Source organism: Centroberyx gerrardi, chromosome 1, assembly GCF_048128805.1.
Source record: "Centroberyx gerrardi isolate f3 chromosome 1, fCenGer3.hap1.cur.20231027, whole genome shotgun sequence".
In the NCBI taxonomy this organism is placed as follows: Eukaryota; Metazoa; Chordata; class Actinopteri; order Beryciformes; family Berycidae; genus Centroberyx; species Centroberyx gerrardi.
Window position 1 is genome coordinate 2170158 of NC_135997.1, and position 12500 is coordinate 2182657.

Consider the following 12500-nt stretch of genomic DNA (forward strand, 5'->3'; position numbering starts at 1 on the left):
CCAAACGCATACACTCACACACACACACTGACATCACTGCACCCCCTACTGCCTCCACTTCACCCAACCAAGCAACAAATCAGAATAAATACCTCAGCTCACAGTGTTTGGTCCCAGTTAATTTGTCACTGTTTAAACACAGACAACAGACTCTCTCTCTCTTTATCTCTCTCTCTCTCTCTCGCTCTCTCTCTCTCTCTCTCGCTCTCTCTGGGCGGCCAGAGCTCTCTCTGTAATGCAGGGTAATGAGTTTAGACTGTGAACACTAACACAGCCTATATAAAGCCTTGGCTCAGTGAGTGGTGACAGAAGCTATTTCAACACTGGCCTAACTAAATATACTGCCAACCCATTCACCCCCAATGCTGCAAAACACTAAGTGGGTAGAACGAGTTAAACTGGATCAGACCGGGTTGGACTGAATGTGTGTGAACACAGTAGCAGAGACTGCTTCTGACTCTAATGCAAACATACAACTGCAAACATGTGCATTGTCAGAGAGTAAATGGAGAGTAAACTAGTAGATTCTGTACTTTTCCACTGGCTTACATGAGTTTAAAGGACTATTTTACTAGTTAACATCTTAAAAGGTGCTTCCTGTAGCATTTTAACATCAATATGTCATTAGCACATTCATTCTGAGACATTAGTATGATTACTGTAAACAAACCAGACCATCAGTGAGAAGCCTGTCAGCCTCTATCAGCCTCTACTCTGCATCCTCCATTGTTTCTCCACCTGGTGGATCTGGAGGGAAATCTGCTGGATCGCTTTACTGGAAGCAGATGGTGGAAGGAGTGAAAGGAGGATGGAAAAATCACTTCCAACATGTTGATCGTGTTCAGTTAAGACAAAGGGATATCCTCTGTGTGACAGGAAGCAAGAGGGTTTATGGGAAATGTGGTCTTAATGTGGAGAAACACCAGCACTAACAATACCACTGGTGTGAGATAGAGGCTGCCAATCGTCTCCATCATGCTCTCATCTGTTTACGGTAATTACACCAAGTTATCAGGTATAATTTGACAATGACATATTGATGTTTTAAGACGCTACATGTAGTTTATCCAAGTTAAATTTGGCATGTTAATTCACACTCGCTGCACAGCCTCCATACCAGCAGCCAGCTGGAGGCCACAGCAACATGTTAACACACGCCACAATAAATCACCGCTTGTCACCTCACCTTGTAAGTTGTTGCAATGTCCTCAGGCTACTAAAGGAACACAGGTACAGAGGCAAAACTTCAGCTGCTTCCTCACTTACATCTCACACAGTCCAATCACTGGGCTGCACTGTGCTCAGCTCAGTCAATTCAGGAAGAATGTTTCCTTCAGTATTCAAAAATTGGAAATTGTTTGCCACAAAAACATCAACGATTGTGAATGAAGGCTCTATCCTCATGATGTGAAATGAAGAATTTAATTTGAAGGGTATTTTGTCCACTGACTACATCTTGATTTCATGCTTGTGTGTTTTCTTGTGTTGTTTTCTATAGAAAGCACACACACACGTTCCAGTGCAGCAGTAAATGCTGGGAGCTATGCATTATTTTATCTAGTGCAGTTTTCATTACTTTCTCCTGGTCCCACAGCAACAGAGCTAACTTGCGTTTTCAACTGCGATAAAAAAAATAAAAAAAAAAAACATGCAGTGGATCCATAACTCACCCTAACAGAACACACACCATCTTTAACTTTTTCAGTATAAACTACTTCAGTCAGGCTTTTAAAACTAGACCTCCTGCAGCGCTAAAATCCTCTGCAGCTGAGAGGTTACTCTCTCTTTCTCTAATTGTGGGAAACACACACACACACAAACACACACACACACACTCATACCTGACCGTCCTATCACTATAACAATTACTACCCCTATGTCTGTGTATCCTTTTAGAATCAAGCCTTGCTTCAAATGACCATTTTTAAAATCCGATCTAAATTCAATGCCATTTCTAACTAACTGTGTGTGTGTGTGTGTGTGTGTGTGTGTGTGTGTGTGTGTGTGTGTGTGTGTGTGTGTGTGTTAGGGAGGCCTACCTTTGTGTAGGTGCGAGTTGGCTTTGGTCTTGTCAGTGGCGCCCTGGCTGCGTCTGTTCCCAGCAGCACTGACCGAGCCTCTGGGAGTGATGTCACCGCCGGCAGTGGACACCCTCGCTGTAGGGCCGGGAAGTCTGATGGAGAGAGAGAGAGAGAGAGAGAGACAAAGAGAGACAGAGAGAGAGAGAGAAGGGGGAGGTAAATAGGCCAAAACGTTTAGTTTGTTTACGGCACCGATTAGAGCTGATTTGATTTCACGTGGCTGAGAGCGTTTTCCAACTGGTAGAAAGCATTCATCATCCTGCACACTACTGACAGACAGACATCACGTTCCTCCAGGTTTATCACGCATGCTGCCGTGGCAACACACATCTAGGACACGGCTAATACAATCACAGAGGAATTTCTCTCTTGGTGGGAAGGACTGAGGAGTACAGTACATAACTAACTCCAGTATGATGCACATGAGCCATCCAGGAGCTTTCTGTGTGTTTTACATCCATGGTGACAGACATGACCATCTAACAGACCAGGGGGGTCTAGCACCATCCAGTTCATAGAGCACCTCCCCCCTTTTTTAACATCATTATCATAATGATAACTGTATGTGTGTTGGGAGGTTGTATAAGTCTCTGGGTCATCGCCATACCAGATTTGACTCTGATGAAGACGCTGCCTGTGTTGAAACGTTAGTTGTGTTTTGCACCTAATAAATTATTCTGTGTGCTCCAGAATCCCTGGGTCAAGTTTACTTTTTTCACCCTACTTCTACATTATTTTTTTGAATTTTTGACTTCATTATGATAGTTTACAGTAGAGACAGACAGGACAGTTAAGGAGAGAGACAAAGATCCAGGACGATAAGGATTTGAGTTTCTTCCTCCTTACGGTCAGACTCACCTCAGCATCCAGGGTGTTATTCACTTAATGACATAATTGTTTTTTTTTTTTAGGATTTGATATACTTTATTGATTCCCCAAGGGGAGGATTCTCTTTTGGCCCTCTGGTTGGGGTGCAGGGTCAGCTGGCTAGTAGAGGTTAAGCATCTTGCTCAAGGATACTTCTGATCAATGACTTCGTGATCAATAGCTTCACGAACCACATGGCAATCCTGCCCTGAGTCTTTTGGCAACAGAAATATATATAGACGTCAACACAGATAGATGTTTGCAAGACATATGTATAGAAATGGTTCACCTTCAGTTCAAAAAAAATTGTTGGTTTGGATGGGAATCTAGGAGCAAGTTAAAAAGTGTGTAGCCCACTTTGCCCCGCCTCCCCACACACTGTATATCTATATAATCTGACTAATCTGTAATATGACACTGTGGCGTATCAACAGTCATCTCCAGCGTCAGATTACACGTCCCATTCCTTTATTTCCCTGCATGGATTAGACAGGATATGTTGGCCATGGATAAGCCTTGATGCATTTACAACACCTTGATTCCATATTGTCAGTTAATCTGAAGCGTTCGGTCTGTGAGCATCATTCAGCCGACACAGACAGCTAATGAAATGCTAATTCACCAGTGGCGACATCATCATCATCCCGGGACTGCGGGGCGGATGCTGATAAAGAGATTACAGCTCTCTCTTTCAGCGCCAGCATGCATCGTCAAAACTCTCATTTCCGGCTTGCCGTTCACTTTGACTGACCGTTATTTATCTGGCTGCTGCACGGGAACCGGCTTCACCATATCATTCACTCAAGAGCGGTCTAAGATCATTTGACTTTCAATTATGGCAGGACCACAGTCAACCTACTGCCTTCCTCCTTTAGATTTACTGTGGATAATAAAATGTGTGGTTAAATTTGGGGATTAATAAAAAAAATCTATATTTCACAATTTTAATCTTGGCCATAATATGTCAAAACTAATATGTCTATGTAATAAATAGCATATTTGGTCAATTCTACTACTCTAAATTCAACATAGGTAACATCATCTCAGAAATTATGGTGGTTTCACCTATTCAGGATCTTTATTTAGTCCATAATTTTTTGGAAGTAGAAACAGATTATTGTTGAATAGTCTGCATGTGGAAAAGTAGCTTTGGCAACATCCTCATCCCATCCTAACTCCAAATAAAAAGGCATTTCATTTTAACGATTGCGAACAACACCAATGTATACAAATCTCTTACCTACGGAGCACCTAAAGTCCCGAAAGGTGATCTTTTTTTATTTTGTGCGTTAATAGTTAATTATCTTGTGGGAACAAGTTATTATCTTGTGCGCACAAGATAAAAAAATATCACCTTATGCGCACAAGTTAATTATCTTGTGCACACAAGATACAAAAAATATCACCTTTCGGGACTTTAGGGGCTCCGTACTTACCTCTTTCAACTACATTTTGAATTTATATTTAGCTGTCACATGCTGCCAGTCCTCAATCACACGCTCTTTTAAATACTGTCCAATCACATGTTGAGCTCATCTGAGGCAGAATTACTATTCAGGGTCAGGGATTTTAAAAGAGAGCTTGTTAGAAAAGCCGGTATCGGTAGTTTGGGTGAAGGGTGAGTCGGTGCTCCAACTCTTCACCCCTGCAGTTATACATGCTGAACACAAGGTGGGGCCGTTGCATTGCTTTGGAGGGCAGGTGGTGTGAGGCAGGTGCAATGCAAACAAAATCTGGGATGGGCAGCATGCAAAAAACCACATCCTAAATCCAATTCCAAGGCACACCATCACATAATACAATGCAACATGCTCAGAAAGAGTCGAAAAAAAATTACAGAGACGCAGACAGCAGCTCTGAATGAACTGCAGCAGTGTTTTTAAACAGCGGTGACTCTGAACGACACATTGTCGTATCATGAGAGAACATTCCAGCCACAGACTCTTTCTGCGTTAATTATTAATGTCACATTATATGGAGGATGTGCTTGTCAAACGAACCCACACACACACACACACACAAAGGACACACACGCACACACACACACACACACACACACACACAGGCACACACACTTACTTAAGGGTTATCTAAAGGTCTCTCACAGTCCATTTAGCAGGCATGCCAAATGAGGCGCGCTGCCAGACAGAGTCCACCGTCCTAAAATGGAGCCTGGAGCCTCGGGTTCCTATCTGCCCAACACTAACACTCATGCATATTAGATAGCGCTCGTAGTAGAGGTTGCCCTTAATCACAGACAGAGAACAAGATGAAACTCAGATCCAAGGCTGAGATCATTACAAAGAAACTGTATCCTCGATTAGGGGCAATTTCTACCTTCCCATTTCCGGGAATGGTAAGGGAGAGGAGAAGAGGGGGGGGGGAGGAGTGGAGGAGTGGAGGTGTGGTGGAGGAGAGGAGGAGGAGGAGGAGGAGCAAGGGCCGCAAAGGAAAGAGAAAACAGAGAGAGGGAGCTGACCTAGAGGACTTTTTCTGACCAAGGGAAAACTTGAGTAGTTTACTCTGAGACCCATCCCTGGAGGAAAAAGAAGAGAAATATGGAAGAGGACAGAGAGAGAGAGAGAGATAGAGAGAAAGAGAGAGAGAGAAAAGACAGAAAAGAAAAAGAAGAACAGTTAAAAATGACCAGATGCTGTAGATAAAGACAGGAGGCAGGAACAGGAAGACAGAGATGATAATATGATGGACTAGAACAGCAGTAAATGCAAAGGAAGAGAAAAATAAAGAAAGCTCATACATCCAGCGTTTACATTTTCAAGACTTCCGGCCTTACCTGGACTGCATCTCGGCCTGTGCTGCTTTCTGGGCTTGGGCTGTGGGGGCGGGCGTCCCATACGGAGCGTGGCTGAGCTGGGCCGGGGCGCTGCTCTGCTGGGACAGGGGGGGGTGTGCGCTCTGCGGCTGGGCCGAGGGTGCGGGAGGGGGGGGGTGGGAGCTCTGCCGCTGGGCCTGCGCCTGCTGCTGCTGCTGTTTGTAGCGGGACAAGCTGAAGAAGAGCCCGAGGATGGCTTTCAGATTCCCATTCCGGATCTCTGAGGGTCGGGAGGAGGACAGAGGCGGAACGTTAGGGAAAAGGGAAAAGGCAGACGAGGGGAAGAAGAAAACAGTGGGTAGGTGAAAACAATGTAGATTAGCACACAGAGAAATAAAGGTGCCAACCGGAACCAAAAATGGATATTCGGAGCGACGCCATAGAAGAACCATTTCTGGTTCCACAAGGTTCTTTAAGGAACCATTTCTGCACTCATCTGCTTAGACACCTGCACTGTGTTTTTGTTTAATTGCCCTTGTCATTTGTAATTGCACAATATACAGTATATAGGCTAGTATGCAGTTAATCCCCCCCACCCCACCCCGTCTCTAGTATATCTAGTTCTACTTTGCTATTCTGGATCTTTTTTCCCCGCAGAATGAAGGTTATTTGGTTAGTAGCTAAGCCCGGTCTGGTCTGGTCTAGATTCTGGTCTAGCTCCCTTGTTCCAGTAAAAGCAGGAGTTGCAGTCCAGCTCACCCTCTGCAGACAGGCCCTGGATGTTGACTCCTTTGGCTGCCAGGAAACTGAGGCAGGCATCAATGTTCTCAATCTGGAAGGAGAGAGACAGACACAGCTGTAAAACACTGCGGACGGCACATTTCCATTCACATTTGAATATTTGTATAATGTGGACGCATGTCTGTCTGTCTCTTACACACGTCGCACAAGAGTGAACTGAATGGAATTGGAAATGAAAAACGACAAGACAAAAAAAATAAGAGTCGACCACACTTGCAGACAATTTCAGACATGAATAACGAAAACAATGTTGGGAATACAGTCTTATACGTCTCTGATTTAATACTACTGGACCATTAACTGTTGTTGTTTATTGATGTTTGATTTACATTTTAAGCTTATGATTTGTTTATCTTATTAATAAGAAAAATAATAAAGAAGAGATTGTATTATGGTCAGTATAAAAACAAATGTTGTCATGGCTGCAAACTGAATCTGTTTATATTTGTTGGGTATTCTTTGGCACTAAGTACTTATGTATTTCATGTCAATAAAGCATGTTATGCAAAAGAAATACAAACAAAACTATCAAAGACAGGCCGACGGCTAATCTGTTGACCAGTGGTGAGTCGGCTTTGTTTACAGGGATTGACTGTATTCATGTCGCCGTGCCAAGCTCACGTAGTACCGCTGGTGACGATGGTGAGGACAGGATTCAAACCAAGCAGACGTTCACCAGTGGAGAAACAAGCCATCTACACTGACCCAGTTGCTATGACAGCAGCCTTGGCAACCTGAACAGACTGTGCTGAGCTGTCATTGGACCGGGAGACGATCTGATAGGCAGACGGGCTTTGTTCAGAGACCATGTGACCCATTATACACCGGCTCTGCTGGCTGCCCACGTAATCACAAAGTAAACCGCACAAAATAAGTCATCAAGCGACGTCACCGCAGATGAATGACTGAGATCAAAGTTTGCCAACTGTTTTCAAATAAGCCAACACACCCACACAATAGATATCAATATGCCACGGCAGTTGCTCTCTCATATTTCATACAGAGTGGTATAGAGTAATAAGGCATCACTCTAGGCAGGGAAATCCACTAAAGAATAGCCTTTAAAATCCATTAAAAGCATTGTACAGTGTGCACAAAGGGTAAAACGTGATGAATCTTATTTAGCATGACATTTATTATGAGGAAGGTACGTAGCAAAGATTTATCTTCACACACTGAGGCTAATTTGCAGTAATATACTTACAACAAACCCATTTTGAAAGTATAACAGCTCAAATATAATCTCACACGCCAAGGCAGTACAGATATAGAGCAGTGATACTCGGAGTGGTTTCTAAATTAAAATACATATGAACTGTGTCCTTTGTAAAGGAGGCGGGGTGTGGGCTATTACTGGGAGGGTCCCAGTCACTATCTGAAGATTAATTACATGATTATACTTAATATGCACCAACTAAAAATAGCTTGACCTACAACTCCTCCCTCTGTGGTGCTCCTGCTATGAAGTATCAGGCTGAGGCGGGTAGCTGAAGGCTCATCTACTGCCTACATCTATCTGTCTTCTAAAATTAGTCACTGTCTAATGATTTGTGATATATCTGCTTGTTTACTACTAGCCACATCCACTACTGGTTTACATCTACCAGTTTGCTGACATACACTTCCAGTTTACTACTAGCTACATCCACTACTAGTTTACTACTAGCTATATCTACTTCTGTTTTACTACTAGCCACATGAACTCCATTTTTCATACTAGCTACGTCCACTTTCAGTTTACTACTACATCCATTACTAGCTTCTAGCCACATCTACTAGGCTACCAGTTTACTACTAGCCACATCCACTAGTGGATAGCCACATACTCTACAAGAACATAAACTTCCAGTTTACTATGAGTCACATGCACTACTAGTTTACTACTAGCTACATCTGCTACTAATTAACTAGCCACATCCACTCCATTTTTTCATACTATCTACATAAACTTCCAGTTTACTACTACATCCATTACTAGCTTCTAGTCACACCTTCTAGGCTACCAGTTTACTATTAGCCACATCCACTACTGGTTTGGTACTAGCCACATCCTCTATCAGTTTGCTACTAGCTACATCTGCTAATTTACAACTAGCCACTCCTTTTTTCATACTATCTACATCCACTTTCAGTTTACTACTACATACATTACTAGCTTCTAGCCACATCTACTAGGTTACCAGTTCACTGCTAGCTACATCCACTATGTTTACTAACTACATCCACTGCTAGTTTAATACTAGCTACAACCACTACTTATTTACTACTAACTACATCCACTACTAGTTTAATACTAGCTACATCCACTGTTTACTACTAACTACATCCACTACTAGTTTAATACTAGCTACATTCACTATGTTTACTACTAACTACATCCACTACTAGTTTAACACTAGCTACAACCACTACTTATTTACTACTAACTACATCCACTACTAGCTTTCTACCTCCACAGCTAGATTATCAGCCACATGCACTGCTAGTTTTCTACGAGCTACATCCTCTACTATAACTCCATGCCTATCTGAGCCCTGTCAGTGTCTGAAGTGGCCGGCGGGCGGACCTCAGGTCAGTGAAAGAGTTGAAACAGCAGTGCCGCCCCTGCTGTTGTTTCTGTGACCTCTGACCCCAGACCAGCTGTTAGAGGGGCTGACATATGCTGTCCTCTGAGGTGAGCCAGCGTAAAGACGTAGGAACAGAGGGGAATGCAGAACGTGGCCCTCTGCAAATACCACAGGCTCATTAAAAATACACTGTGCCCCCAGCCTCTCTGAACTGCCCCTCTAACCCTGCTGAAATACCCCAGTGTTTCTTTAATACCCCAGACCTAAATGGCATCTGAGTGAGCCGACCCCTCCCCTACCCGCCTGCCCCAAATCCACCTGAATAGTTCTCTAAATATGAAGCTTAAATAGCAGCAGCCTGCTGAAAATACCACCTGCTTCATTAAAATACCCCAAAGTAAATGCCAGGCCTGTCCTGCTGCGATGCCCCCCAGCCCCGCCTCTCAGGGGGTAAAAATACTGAATCCTCTCGCTATTTAAAACCTCAAGGGACCAGAGAACTGAAAGACAGTGCCGCATAAACTCTGCGACAATCTCCTGTCAGCTACGAGGCCTTAGATCTTACTCAATCTAGGTTTTAATAGCAAGATTGACATAGATTTCAAGCTTCAACTTCTGCATTGAAGTGGCAACACTTTAGCTATAATGGGAAATCACATGATCCTGTCTTGGAAAAGTTCAGCCAGCCTCTTAAAAGAAAAATCCAGCGTTATGTAGGCTATCATCAATCTGTGATGTTCACTGTGTTCCAGGAGTTACTTTGTGATGAAGTGTTGTAATTTACTTTTTTGGTGAACCCACTTTCCCTCAACCTGCCTCGTCTTCTTCTACTGCAGTTATGTAGTTCACTTTACTGTAATTACTGACTTTACTGTAATTTGTTGCACACGCAGATAACAGAGTAAGCTACAGGCTGCTGTGTCCAATCTCTGTTCAGAATCTACTGATCATGAAGGTGACGATACACAGGCAAGTTCTTTAGGCAAAGCAAAATTTGCTGGCAAATTTTACTGAAAATATTTACTTACTTTGAAAATGAAATCTAGCCAAACCTGATCAGACAGCAAGCTTTGCTGGCAAGGTTTCAACATCAACCAATCAGAGACAAGAAAATTGGTCAGCTGACCTGTCCTCAGGCCAAAATATTTTAGAAATGGTCCAACTGCTACTAAATAGTAAACACAGGAAATAATAGCTTTGAGTCTTTTTATGACATTTAATCTAGCTAGCTAGCTGCTGGATGGAGCCATACATAAGACTGTAATACACATGTTATGAAATTCCAGTGGATAATTTATTGATAAAATTATTAAATTATTACATTTTCAGTAGAAAAAGAGCAGGCCAAGATGACAGTGATGGAAACAGTTTGTTATTTCATCCATTTTAACTCTGCCCATTGCCCAGTTGCTCATATTCAATGGCCATTGCCAGCAAAAAATTTGCCTGTGTATCATTAGCTTTACAGTGGAATAATCACTCACTCGCTAAATGGGAACAATGTGAAATACACAAGAGTCAAGAAATAAATAAATATCTTTAATAAATAAAAATCTCCATCGTAACAAGTCATTTACTCAATTATTGAGTCATAAAATTATTTTCTTAAAATAACTGAAAAACATCTGCCAATGGAGTTATATGGAGTATAATTTCACTTGTTTCCAATGCAAATCAACTTGTTTCAAGAATTTCAAGTGTCATTTTGAACTTGACAGCAGTGCAGTGATCTGCCTTATTCTGACTGGTTTCAACATACTGACACTAATTTCAAGAAAATTCCTGAAACAAGTGAAGCTGCATCAGAAACAAGTGGAGTTATCTCTCCTCACTGGCAAAGTGTTTCTCTTGGTTTAACAAAAATAAGATTTGAAGGCTGAATATGAGACTAAATGACTTGTTAAGATGGATGTTTTTTGCAGAGTGACACTGAGTCCAACTGCAGGATAACTCAGATAATGCCAGTGTTGCTCTGGATCTGTATGGAAGCTCCTACCTGTCAGGATGTGTCCTGTGCTGTGCTGTCTGTCTGTCTGTCTGTCTGTCTGTCTGTCTGTCTGCCTGTCTGCCTGTCTGCCTGTCTGTCTGTCTGTCTGTCTGTCTGTCTGTCTGTCTGTCTGTCTGTCTGTCCTCACACCTCCACCCACCTCCGGCTTCATCACCTCCCTCTCTGCTCCGGTCCGCTCCACTCCGCTCTGCTCCGGCTCCCAGCAGCGGTGCAGGGCCGGCCAGGCAGCAGCCCTCTGAACAAACACTCCCTCCCATCACAGAGCTGCTATTGTGGTGTGTGTGTGTGAGTGTGTGAGCGTGACAGAGAGAGAGAGAGAGAGAGAGAGAGAGCGAGAGAGAGAGGGAGAGATTGGAGCGTGCGTATGAGCAGGGGCGTGTGTCTGAAGTAGGGTTAGACTGATAAGGGTTTTTGAAGACTGATACTGATACCGATATTTTTAGACTGAAGTTGCTATTTATATTTTTTTGCCAATATTCAGTATCATCAAATCTGACCATTTTCATGCCAAAAAATGACAAGTATTCAGCGTTTCCCTCAGGAGTTTCCTTCTTGTCAGGGTGGAAAACCCCCTGAGTCAGCATTTAGACACGTCATGTGACACTAAATCTCCAGACCGGTTTTCTGCGTGTGGTCAGGGAGGAAATATCTGCAGTGGACAGCACTGCCTTTCAGTGTAAACATTTCAGTTTGAACGAGTGCAACACCGAAATCCGGTCGGAGGAAACTTATGCCGATGGAACAAAGAAAATAGTATGTTTATCAATAATTGTAGATAGGAGAAAAAAGGTGGTTGACAAAGCAGATTCTGCCAAGTCTCTCACTTTTTTTCATCTTAAATTTCTTCCGACCGGATTTCGGTGTTACACTTGTTCAAACTGAAAGGTTTAATAAACATAAAGACAGATTCACTTAACCATAATTCAGCAGCATGACTAGTTTTTTTATATATATAGTCAGAATCTGCTTTGTTGGTGTTTATTTATGTGCTAGAAGTGATTTTCAGACTGTTCCTCCATACAATGGCAGTGAATGGAGAGAGAAAAAAACACAATTCTCCAGTCTCCTCTACCGGAGCAACAGATCACAGAATCACTGATTTTGGGGTTTTATCATGGAGGAAGACACACAACCCAAGACACTACCAGAGTTCAACATCATAAAAAGCCAGTATCGGCCCGATATGTCGCCACACTGGTATATCGAACCCCGGTCTGAAGACAGCGGCTCCATCGCCGGAAGCTCTCATGTTGTCTGTTGTGTCTCGTGGAATGTGGTCATGTAGCATGATTGTGAGACAACGTGGTGTGCGTGTGTGCGTGTGTGTGTGTGTGTGTGTAGTGTTTAAATCTGTCAGCGTCTGCCCACACTCACACTCTCTCAGCAGGTTTCACAGATAATAG

At 42.9% G+C, this 12500-nt stretch overlaps 1 protein-coding gene across 1 annotated transcript in view; it reads right to left on the reverse strand.

The window, feature by feature from the left end:
* The window catches only part of LOC144539369 (neuron navigator 2-like), a 110729-nt gene that overhangs the window by 11809 nt on the left and 86420 nt on the right, over positions 1–12500 (reverse strand). The window contains exons 4-7 of the mRNA XM_078283838.1: positions 6481–6553; positions 5743–6001; positions 5428–5484; positions 2062–2173 (exon numbers count right to left, since the gene is read on the reverse strand). Of these exons, the coding sequence (XP_078139964.1) occupies positions 2062–2173; positions 5428–5484; positions 5743–6001; positions 6481–6553 (501 nt within the window). The remainder of the gene's footprint in view (positions 1–2061; positions 2174–5427; positions 5485–5742; positions 6002–6480; positions 6554–12500) is intronic.